Source organism: Hirsutella rhossiliensis (assembly GCF_020360975.1).
Source record: "Hirsutella rhossiliensis strain HR02 chromosome Unknown scaffold00004, whole genome shotgun sequence".
NCBI lineage: Eukaryota > Fungi > Ascomycota > Sordariomycetes > Hypocreales > Ophiocordycipitaceae > Hirsutella > Hirsutella rhossiliensis.
In genome coordinates this window covers 6,359,003-6,377,196 of record NW_025408670.1, presented here as the reverse complement: position 1 = coordinate 6,377,196, position 18,194 = coordinate 6,359,003, and the positions used below count along the sequence as shown (strand labels likewise).

The 18,194-nt window shown below is 59.9% G+C and overlaps 6 protein-coding genes across 6 annotated transcripts; 4 read left to right on the top strand and 2 right to left on the bottom strand.

The window, feature by feature from the left end:
- Window positions 1-415: 415 nt before the first annotated feature.
- HRG_05084 (c-5 cytosine-specific DNA methylase domain-containing protein) lies at window positions 416-4,240 on the top strand (the record flags this gene model as incomplete). The annotated part of the gene is made up of 1 exon (XM_044863555.1): window positions 416-4,240. The coding sequence occupies one exon, from the start codon at window positions 416-418 to the stop codon at window positions 4,238-4,240; it is 3,825 nt and encodes a 1,274-aa protein (XP_044722169.1).
- A 3,504-nt stretch (window positions 4,241-7,744) lies between these two features.
- HRG_05083 (vesicle coat protein involved in golgi to plasma membrane transport domain-containing protein) lies at window positions 7,745-9,124 on the top strand (the record flags this gene model as incomplete). Its single annotated transcript, XM_044863554.1, has 2 exons — window positions 7,745-8,907; window positions 8,953-9,124. 2 exons carry the CDS (start codon window positions 7,745-7,747, stop codon window positions 9,122-9,124), a joined length of 1,335 nt encoding a protein of 444 aa, XP_044722168.1.
- An 856-nt stretch (window positions 9,125-9,980) lies between these two features.
- On the bottom strand, window positions 9,981-11,417 carry HRG_05082 (ATPase family associated with various cellular activities (AAA) domain-containing protein; the record flags this gene model as incomplete). The annotated part of the gene is made up of 4 exons (XM_044863553.1): window positions 9,981-10,950; window positions 11,003-11,101; window positions 11,154-11,195; window positions 11,263-11,417. The coding sequence occupies 4 exons, from the start codon at window positions 11,415-11,417 to the stop codon at window positions 9,981-9,983; spliced, it is 1,266 nt and encodes a 421-aa protein (XP_044722167.1).
- Window positions 11,418-13,080: 1,663 nt separating this feature from the next.
- HRG_05081 (uncharacterized protein) lies at window positions 13,081-13,713 on the top strand (the record flags this gene model as incomplete). Its single annotated transcript, XM_044863552.1, has 4 exons — window positions 13,081-13,258; window positions 13,382-13,449; window positions 13,503-13,545; window positions 13,598-13,713. 4 exons carry the CDS (start codon window positions 13,081-13,083, stop codon window positions 13,711-13,713), a joined length of 405 nt encoding a protein of 134 aa, XP_044722166.1.
- Window positions 13,714-15,572: 1,859 nt separating this feature from the next.
- On the top strand, window positions 15,573-16,362 carry HRG_05080 (kinetochore protein mis14 like domain-containing protein; the record flags this gene model as incomplete). The annotated part of the gene is made up of 2 exons (XM_044863551.1): window positions 15,573-15,767; window positions 15,865-16,362. 2 exons carry the CDS (start codon window positions 15,573-15,575, stop codon window positions 16,360-16,362), a joined length of 693 nt encoding a protein of 230 aa, XP_044722165.1.
- Window positions 16,363-16,861: 499 nt separating this feature from the next.
- HRG_05079 (CRAL/TRIO domain-containing protein) lies at window positions 16,862-18,068 on the bottom strand (the record flags this gene model as incomplete). The annotated part of the gene is made up of 4 exons (XM_044863550.1): window positions 16,862-17,530; window positions 17,596-17,719; window positions 17,784-17,833; window positions 17,901-18,068. The coding sequence occupies 4 exons, from the start codon at window positions 18,066-18,068 to the stop codon at window positions 16,862-16,864; spliced, it is 1,011 nt and encodes a 336-aa protein (XP_044722164.1).
- Between the last annotated feature and the right edge of the window lie 126 nt (window positions 18,069-18,194).

The window sequence follows — 18,194 nt, the reverse complement described above, 5'->3', positions numbered from 1 at the left end:
TCAGCATCACTCCCGCCCCATTGTCTCTCCCTTGACCTCCCTTGACCTCCCTTGACCTCAACGGGTCTTGGGGTTTCTTGCGCTCTTGCGCCGGCGCGTAACTCTAGCGCCAGCTGTCGACGCCCCTGCGCTCCTCGTTCACGCCCTCCCTGTTTGCGATGCGACACGCGCCCCCACAGCCTTTGCCCGACCATCTCCTCGTTCATGGACTGCATTGGATGCATTAGACCTCCCCCCTCGCCTCTGCTTTCGCATCTCGCCGCTCTCTTCACATCCCTGCGGGTCTAGATGCCGCAGCATGAGATCGATGCTGTACGGGGAGGCTATTTCACATTTAAATTATGGTATGTTTCCTCCCTCGCCTCTCACTATCTCGCTATCTTTGCTCTCTGCTCACAAACTTCAGACGCCGGTAATGTACGATGCGGAAAACGTCGTCGGGGCGCCTGACTTTGAGCCACAGGGAGACGGCTTCCCCGGCGTCGACTTGCTCATGGACCTCAGCAATCATCGCTGTGGGACGCTAGACCTTGTGAAGTGTACAGCAGACCTCGGCGAAGTCTCAGAATTTCCCGTCAAATCGCCCGAACAATCAGTCCCGGGAGAGCAACGAGCCTTCGATGACGACTCGGGCGCATTCCCTGAAGCCTCGGCAGACACAATCAACCAAGGCCACCCGGAGACGGGCAGCTCGCCCATTGCGCCATCTCTTCCGCCTCCGGAGAGCAGCTCTGTACGCGTGGAAATCCCCGAGTGTGCCCTTCTGACGCCTCGGTCCTACTACGAGCCTTTCGAACCACCTGTGCTCACAATGCCTGAATCGCAGGCTTTGGCAACGCTAGCTTCAGTCCGCAGACGGCTTCGAAAGCCCGCTGCTGAATTCGTCGAGTATAACCTCGACGAGTTCGCCGTCTATTGTGACACGCAAACCTATCCTTGCGAGATGAGACCGTTGCACCATCTTGATACCAAGTTGCAACTCGGCGTCTTCTTCTTCGACGGCGTTTTAAGTGTTTGCGGTCAAAGCAGCATCTTTGTGAGGCGCGTTCCCATCTTCGCCATGCCAATCGACAACTACGGCGATGTCTCCAAGCACACGGTTCAAGGCGACGTGTGGCTCCAATCAGCACTCAACCGCCACCGAAACATCTACTACAGGTTGGGCAAACCAGCAAAGGAGTACTCGCGCTTTTACCATCCCTCGCTGTGGGTGGCCGACCTCGCGAAGCACTTTGTCGACTTCTTAAAGGTCATGGAAGACCACAAGAGAAAAGTCTCCATCCGCCTGTTCAGCACCACGTTTTGCACATGGCTCAAGCGAAGACACAAGAACGCGCCGGCGTTTTTGAGGTGGCTCAAACAACATCCGTGTGAGGATTTCCGAACTGCCATTGCCGCCAACCTCCCATTTCTGCACAAGGAAGCCATCGGCGTTCTCGGACCAGCGAGCACATATTTCCATATGATATGGTCTGAGACCTGGAACTTCAGTCGCTACAAAGTGCAGCCCGCCGCCGCCAGTCCTCGAACGGTCGTGACACAGTACACCTACGATTGTTTTAAGCACATGCCCTTTGGAGATCAGCTGGAGGTGGTCCCAATCAGCGCAAAGACTAAGAACCTGCGAAACAGGCTCATCCGAGAGCGTCACTTGGAGTTGCCTGCTGCCCTCCACGAGTCCCCCAAAAGCGTATCCACCGCGCCAGATGCACGAATCAAGAACATCAAGCCAGGGGACACCATTTCCACGCACCGAGACGGCGAGCAGTCGGGAACAATGTGGAAACGTGAGGTTTCCAGGGATTTCAACGACGTTGACCGGTGGTTCGCGCTGGTCCAGGAGGTGTATACCCAGAAAGGTGGCAAGCGAGCCTTCGACGTCATCTGGTACTATCGGCCAGTCGACACGCTCTGTGGCTTGATGAAGTACCCCTGGAATAACGAGTTGTTTCTGTCGGACCATTGCTCGTGCCCCGAAAATCACAAGATTGGCGAGGACGAGGTGCTGGGGGTCCACGATGTCGAATTTGGCGCGACTTCAGCGACAAACGCCGAGTTCTTTTGTCGGCAGACTTACGTCCATGAGGAGCGCAAGTGGGTTACGTTGGACGCCCAGCACAGGTGGTGCGAGCACACGGGCCAGAAAAGCCGATCGTCTCAATACAGAACTGGAGACACCTTGCTGGTATGCATCGATGCTGCGAGCGGCATGTCCGAACCCTGCGAGCTCGTCATCTCCTATATGGAACTCAGCAAGACCATATACCGGCTCCGAAGGCTGCTTCGACGCATACAGGTCGATCCACAAGCCCAGACTGCCCGCCCCAACGAGCTTGTGTACAGCGAGCTCTTCATCGAATGCGGAGAGAACCGGATCGTCGGCCGCTGCCACGTCCGCTTCTTTGCGGTTGGTGCCACCATCCCGCCTCCATACGACCGTGATGGGGTGGGTGGTTGCTTTTATCTTGGCCACCAGCAAGTCGTGGACGAAGACGGTGTTTCGCGATGTGTGCCCCTTGAATCGGGGCCCACGACCATGCGACAGGGCTACGATCCGGAAATGGAGATGCCCAAACTCCGTGGAATCGACCTATTCTGCGGCGGCGGCAACTTCGGAAGGGGTCTCGAGGAAGGTGGTGGCATCCAGATGAACTGGGCGAACGACTACGACAGCAAGGCCATGCACACGTACATGGCCAACTTGCCGGATCCAGAGGCAGTGACGCCCTTCCTCGGCTCCATTGACGACTTGCAGCGCCTCGCCATCAAGGGCAACTTTTCCAAGCGCGTTCCGGCCATCGGCGACGTCGACTTCGTTTCCGCGGGCAGTCCGTGTCCGGGGTTTTCTCAGCTGACCAACGACAAGACGACGGTCCGGCAGCGCAAGAATCAGTCTCTGGTGGCCGCCTTTGCATCCTTTGTCGACCTCTACCGGCCCAAGTACGGCCTCTTGGAGAACGTCCCGGGCATCGTACACAAGCATGCCAACCGCGACCAGGACGTCTTCAGCCAGCTCATTTGCGCCGCAGTCGGCCTCGGCTACCAGACGCAGTTTTTCTTCCTCGACGCCTCGTCCTGCGGGTCGCCCCAGCGCCGCTCCCGCGTCTTTCTCGCCTTCGCCGCGCCAGGCTACAAGCTCCCGGGCAAGCCTCTCATGACGCACTCGCACCCCCCAAAGACGAGGTCTCAAGGCTTGGGAATGCTGCCCACCGGCGAGCCAATGGCGGTGAGGGAGATGCCGCGGGCAACGCCCTTTAAGTTTGTCACCGCGGAGCAGGCGACGTCGGACCTGCCCGCAATCCTAGATGCGAAGCCAGATATATGTGTCCCGTTTCCAGACCATCGTGTCTCTCTGGGAATAACGCGCAAACAGAGAACACGCATCTCGCTCATCCCGAATCAACCCTGGGGCATAAACTTTGCGCAGGCCTGGTTTGGTATGGGCTCGAAGCGCGCCCCCGGTGCCGGGATCCTGACACCCGCCGAGCACGCACTGTTTGTCCTGTCTAGACGTAATGCGCCCACCGAGGGAAGAGACGCGAGCGAGGTTAAGTGCCGCCAAAGCCGCGTCGGCCCCACAGGCGACCTTTCCAATGCTTACGGACGCCTCTACCCACACCGGCTTATGGAGACAATAGTCACGGCGAACAACCCGTGCGATGGAAAGAACGGGCGCTCGCTGCACTGGCGCGAGGATCGCATCATGACCATCATGGAGGCACGCCGCGCACAGGGCGTCCGCGACGACGAGGTGCTCCTGGGCAACCCGGCCACGCAGTACAAGATTGTGGGCAACAGCGTGGCAAGGGAGGTGGCCGTTGCGCTGGGTATTGTCTTCCGGGAGGCATGGGCGGAGAGCCTCGAGGCGGGCGGCGGGTTTTCCGGTGAGCCGATCAAGCTGGTGGACAATGGCGAGAGCGTGGACGAGGCCGAGGCAATGCTCGCAACAGAGCCCCCCGTGGTCATGGTTGACGACGCGTCGGCCATGTCGGAGCCGGCGCCGGGGCTCTGGTCCTCGTGCGGCAGTTCGACGCCCGCCACGACGATAGCATACCCTTCTCCCACGCCGAGCCAAGCCGGCACGGCTGGGGGCGTCAAACGGCAAATGTCGCTCACCGTTGAAATCCGCAGCCCCAAGCGACGTCGCAGTGAATCGCCCAAGGGGGCCAATGTCATGGGCGAGCCCAGTCCACTTGGCAAGACGGTTGTCGCGCTCGACGATGTGCAGCCTCTTGAGTAGCCAGCACTCAGCTAAGCATGGTACCGGCGTTGATTGATGGATAGTGGGAATTTTGAATGCCCGGTAACTATTGGATTGAGGAAGGGGGCTTTCTAGGGAGTGAAGGTACTAGACACGGCGCCGGGGTGAGGCTCTTTCGTCCACGCACAAGGCGGAGTTCTCTCGTCGTCAATATACAATGTGCACCAGCCCAAGGGCTTGGTCAGTGCAACTCGAAATTCCATTCCATTCCCTGTGTGCATGGGGGATCTATATATGCTCCCAAAGCAAGGTGTCCAAGGAGCAGGGACGGCGCTCTTGCTGCAGCTCGACGTTGCATTATCTCGGGTCTCTTGGACCGTAGCCAGGAGGAGGACATGGCAAGAATGGTTAGCCGTGACTTGCATACAGCTTGATCCGGGTTGCCAGACTAGTAGGGCAGCTGACCGGCCAGCAGGGACAGGGATGGGAGAGTCATGAACGAGGTTGAAGTGCGGAGAAGTCTGACATGACTGCGGAGGAGGAGTGTCGCACAGAGTCGGGGCATCTGGACGTAAGTTGTTACTGTTCACCCGGTTTGGTTGCAATGCGTCGATGATGATGGACAGAGGCGCACAGGGTGATGAGACAAGTAATATAATATAAATAAAAAAAGGACGACGACGACGATGACGGTCGGGGTTGGGGCATGGCTTGACCGTCGGACACGGCTTGCTGGTGTTTTGGCGCGCGCACGGTTGCGCCTTCGGCGGCGGCTCACTCACACCATGGACTGGGTCTATTGAAAGCATGCGAAGCTACAGGCTACGGGGGGCCCAGGATGACGCCCGAGGAGACGGTGAGATGGTGATGGTGGATGGTGGTGCGTCGTACAGACGGGTATGAAAAGCAAAGGCAGGGAAATAGCGCGTCGCACGGCAATGCGTTTGCTGATGACACAAAAGGTCCACGTGGCTCTCTGGTCTGTGTGGGTGAACCAAGATGCGGGCCGCCCGGTCGGTTCAGCAAGGGCCGAGGTTGAGGACATTGATTGAGAGAGCTTGTGCGACGAGGAATTGGGGGGGTGGAGGGGGAAGGGGGAGAGAGAGAGAGGGAGAGAGAGAGACAAGTAGGTGGTTGAGATGCGGGGAGGAGGGGAAAGAAGAGTTGGACAAGGCGGCGACGCGGCCAACGAGAATTGCCGGTGTTGGGGGGTTGGAGGGGAGCTGTTGTTGACGCGAGATGCAAGAATCCGAAAGCAGTTCGGTGTCGGTTCGAGAGAGAGATGCAAGTCGAGTCGAGGCTAACTTAGGGGACCAAGTGTTAGGGGAGCAAGAGTGGTGCTGCCTGGAGGCGGGCCGGCCGGCAGGGGTCTTGAAAAAACGGTCGGTTCAGCTCGCTTGGATGGATGCCTGGGGGACTCCAGCGCCCAGGAGAGGGGAAGGGGGGGGGGGGGGTTCCCACATGGACCCCTAATTATTAGAGGTAAGTATTAATTAAGCACTGTACTAGCAAGTGGCTGTAAGTTACTACTTACTACCTCCTTAGGCCGCGGTGCTACGTGCCACAGCGGGACACCGTAAATGTGTTTTCCTGCCGCCGTGGCGTACGAAATACAACCTTACTGTACAGACTGCAGGCTGGTTGCCAGCACCCGTTCAAATCGCTGGGCAAGGACACGCAGCAATAGCCACCGACGGACGTCGTACAGTAATTAGTACGTCGTGGTTGCTGAGTGAGTGAGTGGGTGGGTGAGAGGGTGGGTGAGAGGGTGGGTGAGAGGGTGGGTGAGAGTGCGTGAGCGTAAGTGAGTGAATGAGTGCATAATAATAGTAATAGGCGAATGAACCGCGAGAGTGGATCGAGCTGTTGTACGTACTTTGTTCTAGAAGGCCTGAAGGCTGAAGGCCAGCCAGTCTCCCAACTCGGCTTTGTCAGTGTCGCAGCCTGACTGGCCCCTCCACCAACGTAATAATAAATGGCAAATCTGTCTCGACAAAAAACCCACCGTCGAGAGCAAAGTCGCTTATAATTACCGCCCAGTACGAAGAACCGTTGCGCGTACAATGCGGCTTGCCGACCCGCGTCCTCTACCCAACGGCACGTCTCCCTGTCCGTCTCCGTACTCGGCCAAGCGGTCCTGAGCTACTGCCTAAGCCACCTGCCCGTCCTTCTAGTCAGCGCCTTCCTGTCCCGGGCCCAATCAAGCCCATTTTGACTTCCGTGAATTCCGTGCCATCCCCGTCTCGCCGACTTTCTTCTCTCTCTCTCTCTCTCTCTCTCTCTCTCCCTCTGTCTCTTTTTTTCTCTCTCTCTTCTCTCTCTCTCTCTCTCTCTCTCTCTCTGTCTCCCCCATCGCCAGACACGACTCTTCTTCTTTCTCCTCTCCGCCGACGAGTCGCGCGCCCTTTTCGCCCGTCTCCCATCCTCGCCCCTCCTGTCAACTCCCTCTTCTTCTTCCACTTCCTTTTCTCCTTCCTCTTCTCCTTCCTCTTCCTCCTCGTCCCCCTCGTCATCCGCCGCCGCCTGTTCCATTTCCGTCGTCGTCGTCGCCGCCGCCGCCGGAAGCTCGTCGTCAAGCACCGACACTTGACTGAGCATCCGTCTCCCTCGCCGAATGGCTTCACACACACGCACCTAGCCCACGCGACAAACAACGCCCATACTTCTCTCGGCGCCCGACTGTTGCTTGCAGCGCAAACCAGCCGCCTACCTTCGCCCACCACCTCGCGCTTCCACAGCAGCTGCACCCTCCCTCAGATCCCTCGGGTTCCGTCCAGCCGCAGCTCGCGAATGCGAATCTTCTTCCGGCCCTCCCATCCTCCTTACACTCGACCTCGCGCGATAAGATATCGACACCAGCCCGCCGATGCGCCATGACATACATTGTGAGCCGCCCCTCCTTCCCTTGACACCCCTCCTTTGCCCCCTCCCCTCTCCCCCTTGGAATATCCCGGTCCTCGAGCATCACATGCCTGCTCTCCGAAGCGCCATGCATGCAGCCATCTGAGCAGACGTGCATTCCCCCGACCACATCTTCAAGGATTCGAGCCTTGCCTGCCACCACATGTGTCGACAAGCAACCTATCGTCGTGCTTACCACGACGTGCGAGACGGCATTGCTACCCTTCTTCCCACCACCATCTGCCCAATCCCTACTCTCCCGCCCTCTTATACACACCGCTCCGTTCTCTTCGGCCCTTGGTCGGCACTAATCCTCTCACCGATCATCAATCAATCGCGCAACACATTTGCTGAGCCTCTCTGTTGGCTCGCCATGTCGCCCATTCCGTCGCCCGTCTGGATGAGATGCGCCACGATTCTCTGCCAAGAGAGCAACATGTCCCTCATTTGTCCCTTCGCTCCCTGCTTCTCCCTGCTATTGGCCCGCTATGCTCCCATCAATCCATTGCCACCCTGACATGCGCTTCTGCAATTGACATCTAGCCCCTTCTCGCTCTTGGTTTTGGCGCGGATATGTGGCTGACGCGACGCCTACAGCTCTGCCTGGCTCACTACTGCGACACGCATGGCCCGACGCCCTTGATGGTTACCGAGGGCTTGGGAAACCCATGCTCCGTCTGCTTCGACGATTCCTCGTCGACTCCCAACGCCCAGCCCAAGTCGGCCGTCGACGGGCGCCCTCGATCTAGCGCCCCGACTTCGGCGCCAGACTCCCAGAGCCCGGCCGCTGCCCTCAATGACGCCCTCCGCGAGCTGCACATTGCCCGAAGCGCCTCCGTCCCGGCCTCGGAGCAGGACGCTCAAGCGAAGCGCGCTGCCTTGCGGCACACTGCCGCAGCGGCCGGCGTTGGCGCCGCCTCCACTTCGGCTCTCGAAAGCGTCTTGGACAGCCTAAGGCCCGGCTTTCCACAACACTCGCGCCGCGATTCCAGCTTCCGACGAACATACGATGAGACGGTCACCAAGAAACAAGGCCCCTGCGATAATTGTGCCATGACGCTCCCGCGGCGACAGACTAGCGCCGGCAGCAGTCGCGAACACGCGACCGATACACAAAGGCCGACGCTGCGGACCCGAACGCCCATCGAGCGAGTCTTTGGGGCTGCCGACCAAGCCTCGCCTCCAAGCTCGCAGTCCTCGAGCGATACCGATGGAGACGAGGCCACGCGGCGCGTGCGCAATAGGAGGGCGGCAATGGTCAGCTCACGAACCACGTCGTGCTCCAGCATGTCGACGTCGTCGGACAGATCGGCGTATCACTTCCACTACATTAATTACACGTCCACCCACGAGCCCATCCAGGCAGACTCCTTTTCTCTCGTCCGAGCCTCGTGTCTACGAGCTCTGTCCTTTGAGACTCTTCCAAGAGCCCCTTCAACCTCGACGCCCGCCTCTTCTCCGCAGCTGAACCATTCGCCCTCCTTCGTAACGACACAAAGTCCCGGGTCGGCAGCTACGGGAGGCGCCATCTTCTTCGGCGACGCCATGGCAGGCTACACGACCGCATACATCTTTCGCATCCCCGACCTCCACGCTCGTGGTCACAAGCGCGTCTATGCCTTCTTGGCTCTGAGCACGTACAAGGAGAGACTCGCCATGAAGACGTTTGCCATGGTTTCGGCAGCTTTTCGCGATCTGGCAACTTGGATCCAGCAGCTTGCAGAGGCCGAGGCAGAGCGGACGAGAGAGTCGTCGCCCATCGGCAGTGTCTTGCACAATGGAGCGTGGATTCCCCCACCAACAATGTCTGCCTTGGACGTGTCGGCGGCCGCGGACCGTTGTGGGAGTAGCTTTCTCACGGGCGGAAGCGGTTTCGCAAGGCGCATGGGCGGCCCAGGCGGCACCTCGTCACTCAAGGCCCGCGGGCTCGCCGAACTCGTTGGCCAACCCGACTTTTTCATCGAGCTCCACGGAAAGTTCATCCGGCTTCTGTTGGAGGTCGGGGTCGCGTTGAGTTCCTAGAGTTTCAACCTCTTTGAGGCCCCCAGGTTGCTTGTGCAATCCGGGGGCTGGCCTCCTTTTGCGCCGGCAGAGTGCAGTTTTGCGTTTGGGACCTTTCGTCAGCAGCATAGCACTGGCGTTTCACCGGCCTCGGTTTTCGCTTTACGCTTAACGTCTAATCGCCCTCGTCATGTTGCTTATATTTTTCTGTCTCTTTGATTTTGTCTTTGACTTGTTTTGAGGTCCTTGAAGCGATTGCTGTTTGACCACATTTCTGAGAATTGTTTGTAAAGTATTATCCAGTGCGCTGACTCCTGAAGGGCGTGACCTCAAGGCGAAGGAGTGCGGCTCGGTTCGCCGGCCACGCTTGGGCGAGCAACCAAGGGACAAGACCGTTTGTACTACCTACGTATCGAATAACTAACTAGACTGAGACGTGTCTTTGTCTTGCCGCGCGCATGGGGCGCGCGGCTCTTTTACCACAGCGGGGGAGGGAAAGGGACACCACGATGAGCCGCGGCAGCAATGGAAATGTCCTCGTGGCATCAAGCGAGGAGATTTTGTGTAGTATATTCTTTACCCATGATTTGTAGGGCGACATGTTGTAGCGATCTGCTGCCAATGTAATGTATATGTATATTCACCTCTGCACATGGGCGCGGCCAAGCTCAAGGTGGCCGTGTGGCTGCAACAATTACCCCGTAGCTGTCCATCAGCAGCATCGAAGCCAGACGTGCGCAAAACCACCGTCCCGAGGACAACGTCCGTAGTCTCCGCTTCGCACCGCTCCGCTCTGCACTGCCCTTCCCCTCCAGCACCAACTTCGATGCACGACGGCACGCCCCAAGCCTGTCCAACCCTTGCCTGCAGCCCGCGCTCACTTGTAAAAGTCAAACTTGTTGTCGTCGCTGGTGCCCTTGACCTGGCTCGAGTAGGCATCCTCCAGGTCGCTCTGGATGATGTTGTACCTGTTCTTGCGGACGGCGCGCAGGCCGGCCTCCTGCATGATGGCGGCGATGATGGCGCCCGACAGGGGGTCGTTGCGGACAATGAGGCTGTCGAGGTCGACCTCGGGCGCGAGGCTCATCTTGCTGGCAATGGTGGAGAAGATGAGGCGGCGCTCGCGGCGGTCGCGCAGCGAGGGAAACTCAATCTTGCGGTCCAGGCGCCCCGGACGTAGCAGGGCCGGGTCCAGCGTGTCGGCGCGGTTGGTGGCCATGATGACCTTGACGTTGGACGTCTGGTCGAAGCCGTCCATCTGGTTGAGCAGCTCGAGCAGGATGCGCTGGACCTCGCGGTCGGCGCCGGTTTGCGCGTCGAAGCGCTTGGTGGCAATGGCGTCGATCTCGTCGATGAAGATGATGGCGGGGGAGTTTTCGCGGGCCATGCGGAACACGTCACGCACCATGCGCGGGCCCTCGCCGAGATACTTTTGCACAAATTCGGAGCCCACGACGCGGATGAAGCTGGCCGTTGTCGAGTTTGCAACGGCCTTTACGAGCATCGTCTTGCCCGTTCCGGGGGGGCCGTAGAGCAGGACGCCGCGCGGGGGGTCAATGCCAATCTGCTTGTATAGGTCAAAGTGCGTCAGGGGCAGTTCGACGGCCTCGCGAATCTCCTGCTTCTGCATGTCAAGGCCACCGACGTCGGCGTACGTCACGTCGGGCTTCTCGTCGGCGCCGAGCATGGCAATGGAGGAGTCGGCTTCGGGGGGGAGGATGTCGACAAGGGCATTGGAGTGTCGGTGGAGGGCGACCGAGGACGAGGGCTTGAGCTTCTCGCGGTCGAGCGTTGACAGGATGCGGACGACATAGTTGGAACCGGTGCTGGATTGCACGATGCCAGTGCTGGGAGGATGGGTTAGAGTCCGGTGTTAGGGACAGATGAGGTGTAATTTACTTTTGATCGATGGCTTCCATGAATTGGCCGATGACTAGGGGCACGCTCTGGATGCGCTTGATCTCCTCCTGGGCTCGAACAAGCTCGCGCTTCAGGCTCCTGAGCAGGTGGTCAGGGCGTTGCACAGAGCAGGATTGAAGGGGGGGCGTACCTCTGCTCATCCTTGATGTATTCCTCTTGCAGCTGGATATACCTGGGCTGGCCGTCAGTCCTGGCCATGGGTAGAGAGCCGGATGCAAGGAGATAGCGCCGCAACATACTCCAACTGCCGCTGGAGCTTCTTCAGCGTGGCATAGTCGTCCCCTCCGTCGACGGGTAGGCCCTCAAAGTGGTCTATGGTGGGTATGGTCGAGGGCGCGGCCTTTTTGTGCGGCGGGACGTGATTAGCCGGGTTCTCGACAGCGATATCGCCCATCTTGTGGCGCTTTGCCGGGACGGTTGATGGTTTGGGTGTTGTGTCGGATGAGGCGGCGCAGAGACTGCGGGGGGCGATGCGATGTTGCCCGGCTCTTGGATTATCGCAACGAGTAGGCTGCGAGGAGCCGGTGGCGGGATTGGGCGGCGGCGATGGCTGTGGTGATGATGGTGGTGGTAGTGATGTGAAGGATGCTGGTGAGCAGGCGACAGAGGGCGACGACGTCTTTGTTGGCCATTGTCAGGTAGCTGATAGCTTCCGGCGGCGAAGCGCTTAGTCAGAATAGTCAGAGTGAGACATGCGCACGTGACCGAGGCCGAGTAACCTAGACTGTCTTGGTCTCCCTCCCTCTCCGTCTGCTTTGTGGCGCAACAAGCGATATAGACGAGACATCAAAAGGGTAGCACTTGAAGCAGGTGCCCGCGCTGGTAGCTTGAGGCTTGCAGCACGAGGGCCTGCCTTGGGCTACAGCTGCAAGAAAACAAAAATGCAGTTTCGAGAGCGGCAGCCATGTCCGAGCTCGGCAGGTCGGGGGGAGGGGGAAGGGGAAAACTTGTCCATCTGCGATGCGAGGCAGAAGCGGGCTCGAGAGATGCTCCGACTGGGCCACGGGACCCTGGATATGAGTTGTCACGACAGACGGGGACTCTGGCGAGCGTCTCGGCGCAGGCAGCCACCTCGTAGCGCATGGCGGCTGCTGGGGCCTCGCCCACGGTTGACGATGGCAGCTGAGCTGTTGGGTCTCTGAGGTGCAAGACATTCTTCAGGTGCCCGTCCACAGCTGGTGACGGTGCCCGTATTCTGAGCAAGGCGAAAAGTCTGCCCGGCCATTGCTGTCAACCCGGCTTCCAGGCTGCCAGAAAGGACGGGCTGGCCAGTAGTACTTGGACGCGCAGCGCACAGTGCCGCCAGCAGCAGAGCATCGTCGGGTGCGTCACCCCCTCCGTTGACCGGAAGCCGACTGACTGTACTCCGTACGGAGTACATGAAGCCCCATCAAAAGCCCGATGGGCAGGTACTCGCTCCGTGCATACTGTGTGTCGGCGGTCCGTGAGGTACTCGGCTTCTCGGTACCCTGAGTGCGGCAGGCTTGTACTCTCTGCTGGCCCGGTACCTGCTCAAGGCCCGAACAGGTTCCAAGGCGGGCCACTTACTCCGGCACCTGCCCGGCTGCGTCTGGCAACCTTAATACCAGAGGTACCCGGCCTCGTGTGTGCCTGATGTACTGTACATGGCCAAAAAGGTGGGTACCTGGCCCCAAGTACCTCGTCCGTCTCCTCTCCTCCTCCTCTCCTCTCACCACTTCTCCAACCGCTGCTAACCTTTCCATATTTCTCTCCTCCTCACCTCCTTTCCACCCTGCCCTCGCCGCTTCTCTCCAGCCCAACCACCACCACCCAAGGCGCTCCAGCACTCGCAACCACCAGGATTCCGCCTTTTCCCCTCTCTCGCCAACGCACCGGCCATCCGCCCCTCTCCGCCGTGCCCCCGATATTTCGGTGGATCGAGTGTGTCACCACCCTCTCTTGTCGGCTGACAGGCATCAACACCGTCGTCTCTCTTCCGCCCATCTCGTCCGTTCCTCATCTGCCTCAGCCGACACGCATCGGCTTCTCTTAGCTGCAATCCGACCCTTTGCCGCTTTCCTCCGCCCGCTGCACCAATGTCGTCGGTCATCAGCATCCCCGCCGGCCGCCCAGCAGTCGGGCCAGGGTACCACGATTCTCCAAAGGCCATGGGCAGCTCGTCGGCGAGCTCCTACTCCAGCTTGTCGTCGCCCTCGTCGCCCTCTTCGACACCCAACGCAAAGATGCTGCACGCCCGCCGCCCGAGTCTCCTTGGTACGCCATACTCCTGAAGCCCTCACCGCCAATGTGGCTGGTGTTCCCCCACTCCCGCCCATGGTCGCTGGCCGGGGATAGCGGCAACCTACCAAGCGTAAACTGACCCAGATACATGTCTAGGCTCCGCCATCTCCAAGCAAGAATGCACCGTCATCAACATCGGTGACCCTGATGGTCCCCCCCGCCTGGTATGAAACCTGCCCGTGTGGTCCACTCCAAATGCTGACCAGCCTGTCCACAGATCTCGTATCTTTCCTCCAGCCAAGGATTTGCCTGGAACCCAGGTAAGCGAACCCGAACGCCCTTTGTCCCCTAGTTTCTGACTCGAGTACCCAGAAATCTTTCTGCCCTCCTACGTCGACTGCGACTACAAACCGCTCGAGAACCAATGCGAACCCGTACACGAAATCGTGCTCAGCGACGAAGAGTCGAGGGACCTGCTGCCGCAATAGCCGAGCCCGTCGATCCGGCGGTTGGGGGACGGCTTGGTTCCCCAAGAACCGGAGTCGCAAGTTAGACTCGTTGTTCTCACGAAAAGCTCGGCGCTCAGGGCTGTCTTTGTTGTCTCCTCTCCACATGTCATGGCAATTTGGACTCGAAGGGGTGTTTTTTCTTTTGATACGGGCGGGAGTTTTGGCACGGAAGCTCAAGACTGTTGCGGCGGCACAGAAGTGGCCTGCACATGGCTAATACGGGACTGCTTGGGTTGGAGGAGGCTCGGTTTGGGCCGCCTTTGTTGGCAAGGCGCACGATACGGTGGTTAGTAGGATTATGACATGTTGTATGGCTGGAAGCGGCGGTTGAGGGCGAGGAGTCTCGTATTCCCCCGGTCTTTTTCTCTCTTGCCTGGCGCTGATTTTAGAATGCGACTGCCTGAGGATGGACTTGAAGCATGGCCATGCCGACTTGTTGAAGACGTGTATCTGTAGGGTTCGGACGCGGTAGCAGAGTGAAGGGAGACGATCAGATGTCCTGAATGCCACTCGTTGCAGAAGAGAGGTGAAAAGTAGGATAATCCAATGACGTTGACGAGACAAACAGGGGTAGCGAGGGCGCCTTGAAGATTGCATGACATGACGCCTTCACGAGCCCAAGAGTCGAGTGTCAGCCTGCTTGTTGGCTAGTGCAGCCGGGGAGGTACCTCAAGTGCATGGAGCTGCCGTGAGAGCAGCTGGGGCGTGGTACCGGTACATGCTGGACCAGTCCCCGCTTCGGTTGTGGGCGCTACAGGACGCTTATGGATTGACGATTCCCCACATGCGCAAGGGAAATCTTGGGGTCTGTTCATGTCTGCAGGGCACGTGACTCTGCACAAGGCACGGGGCACGTTGGTAGACCTGGTAGAAACCTTAGGTAAGCTGACTTTCACCCGGTCCGACAGGCTTCTTTATCAGCCATTATTTCTCAGGTTCCCTATTCGTACTGGTACAACATAATTCCATGGATGTGTTAGGTCGCCGGCAACGTTGGCCCACGGCCGGGTAAGACATGCACATGCAGCCTAGCTTGGGGAGGCGCGCGTGCGCTGTCTGACGGCGTTGGAGGAGGATTGTCGCGCAAGGCCGGGCAACAATGGCCAATGTCGTCGAGATGCCGGGTACGTACCTGCCTACTCTGCACCACCGGGCGGCGCGCGCGGTGCAGAGAGCGAGAGCCGGCGGTACCTCGTCCCGGTACTCCGTGGCCCCCCCGACCGAGAAGCCGGCGTCAAGGTGCTTTGTCCACAGTGCGGATACTCGCCGCCCGGGCTTGCGGGCTGGCTGGCGGCTGGGCGATGGGGTGAGCTGGCCTGCGTGGTAAGTTACCGTGTTTTCTCCCTTTGGGACACTGTACATATGTAGCGTCAACGAGGGCGGGCCGTCATCAAGCATCAGACGGTTTGCTCGCCACCAAGCTACGGGTACCGAATAGCCAGCGTTTCGTTTACGAAAATCCAGAGACGCAAAGGGTTCGAACGATGACGGTGGCATCATTTGTCCAAGTTGACAGCTTGCCGAGCAGAAAGCCCATGCACGCCTTCCACCGCATCTGCCGCGCAACCCTAAACCCGTCCAAGTAAACAAGCAGCAAGTGCCAGCGCGGGGGACCACCAACCAACCAACCGACCCAACAAAGCCGGCCATCGTCCAACACCCGCCACGCAACGCGCACTCACTCACTCCCCTTGCACAGGGCGACCCGGGGCCGTGGGCACCCAAAGCCCCAGAAAGGCACACGCGCCTGTCCGAACAACAGCAACTACAGCCCCATCGCGCGCGCGCGCGCACACACGCGGATCAGCACCGCCGTCCCACACGCGCCGCCGCCGGCCATGGACGCCGAGTCCATCGTCTCGCAGGTCCAGCGCAGGATCGAGCTCCAGTCCCCCGACGACCTGGCCTACCTGCTCGCCAACGTGCGCCGCGCCGCCGCCGCGCGCCTCGACGAGGCCTTCCCCCACGTCGACGGCGGCGACGGCGACGACGACGATGGGCTGCGCAACCAAATCGCCGCCCTGGTCGACGAGGTGGGATCGCATTGGAACCCCCCTGCCTGACGAGAAGAAGAGAGAGAGAGAGGGAGACGATTCCTGTCGCTGACGTTGCTTCCTTGCGCACTCGCAGTACATTGACAAGACCTTCACCCTCGCCGCCCCAAACCTCTCCATAAACGGCCTCGCCGTGCCCGACCACCAGCTCCGCACCACCACCTCCTCATCCGGCCCCTCACCCCCCTCAGCCGTCTACGAGCCCTTTGACGCGCGCAAGCGCCACCGCGTCGCAGACCTCATCGCCGCCGAGGAGAAGCTGCTCGAGGAGGTGGCCGCCCTGAAGCGCGCCGTCCCCGCCGCCGCCGCCGCCGACCACGCCGCCCGCGTCCGCGACGCCACCGCCCGCGACGACGCCCTCGTCGACCAGCGCCTCGCCCGCGAGGCTGCCGATGCCGCCGCCGCCGCCGCCGCCCTGTCCGTGCCGGACCTCGAGAGGCAGCATGCTGTCGAGGCCGGCTTTCGCGGCGCCGTCGATGTCCTCGGGAGGTTGAAGAGGGACATGCCCGCCGTTGTCGCCAAGATGGAGAGGGCCCGGGTCGCGGGGGAATATGTCATTACCGAGGGGAGGTAGGTGACAGGCGCCGTTTGTAGGAACATTCACGGGGGAAGCGCTCCGATGCCCGTAAGGACAAAGGAAGGAGTTGAGGCGTCTGGAAATGGGGAGGCAGGGTTAAATAACTCCATGATATCCGCTTGGTTGAAGCCACGCCCAAGCTGCTCCATCACGGCGGGCGTGGCACTTGATTCATCATACTTTGTTGGCCTAGGCGACCATGTTCTTCGTCACTCTCGAATGCACACGTCTTGATAACACGGCCGGCGAGAACCATCCATGGGAACCTTCGTACGTCTGCCGGCGGGGAAATACCGCTCACTCTCGATACAATCTCCCATACTACTCTACTTCGTACGCGCCACCCTCTAATGCCATTGTTGCCGAGCTTTCCCCTTCTTTTCACGTCGGCTTTTTATTTTTTGTCCCAATTGTCTCAAACCCTTTGCTTCTCTCTCCCAACTCCGCGTGAAAGCCATTCACGCCCGACGTCTTGTTGTGGCTGTAATACCAGCTTCTATGCCGCGGCAGTCTCCTTGGCGACGTCCTTCTCCGGCACAGGGGCCGATGCAACACCAGTGGTCACCACAGGGGTCTCAATCTCAGAGCCCTTGTTCTCAATGGTCCTGCCGTCCGCCTCTCCCTTCTTCTTCTCCCACTTGGCGGGCTTGGCCCACTCGGCCTCGTGCCACGGGCCGGCGTCGCTGTTCTCGCAGCCCCCGGGGCACTCGCAGGTACCGCCAAACGCCTTGGGCAGGCTCTCGGCGGGGACCTGTTTCAGGAGCTCGCTCTGGTAGCCGGAGCCGAGGATGTTGATCTTGGCGACGGTGACGGGGTCGAGCCAGCCCTTGACGACGCTCCAGACGGTGGAGAAGCCCCACGGGGCGTTGATCATGTACAGCTTGCCCAGGCGCTCGGGGTAGTAGTTCTGGGAGATGACCGATGCCTGGCGGACATATGAGTAGACCTGGGGCACCTTGGTAAGGGTCACGCCCTTGAGGTCCATGACGGTGCAGCACGTCTCGAGGAGCTTGCCGGCCTTGCGCGAGCAGGCGGGGAGACGCGGGTCAGCGAGGCGCTCATACTCGACGGCGAGGTTGGTGAGCATGCGCTCGGCCGTAGTGATCTTGTACATGGCGTTCAGGTCGATACCGCCGAGCGTCTCGATGTAGATGGGGCGTCCATCCTGAGCGGAAAGGACAAGTGTCAGCAGAGAGCATGGCTGTCTCTGGGGCCACAACCATTTCTCACCTTGTCCGTCTTGTGGTAGAACTGCTTGTAGTACTTGGCCACCTCGGTCTTCTCGGGGTAGTCCCAGATGGGCACCGTCTCGTCAAGCTTGGTGTCCTTTCGCCACTTCTCGCAGTCGACGAACCTGGGAGGCGGGCCTGTCAACGTCCGGAACCTCGCGCCGGGGGATTCCACGTCTGTCTGCTCACATTTGCTTGGCCAGGGAAACGTCAAACTTGCGCGCTCGCAGGAACCGCAGCTGTGAGATGCAGAGTTAGTCGGTCCTCCGGAGAATCCTCTCCATTGAGTTGGAGGGGCGGAGGTACCATGGTCAGCGTGTCCAGGCGATCCGTGTACCCCTCGGCCTCGAGCATCATCCTGAGCTGGTGGACCTGAGCAATCTGCTGCTCCTTGAGGTGGCCGGCGTGGCCATCCTGGGCCTCGGCCGCCGTGTGCGGGAAGTCGTAGTCGTCGTACTTGGAGTTGAGATCCATGGTGAGCGAGTAGCTGGGCTGGTGAGGAGGGAAGCCGAAGTCAGAAGGGGTGGGGGGGGGTCAGGAGGAGAGAGAGCAAGAGATGAAGAAGCGAGATCGGCAGAGGCAAGAGTCCCCGCTATATAA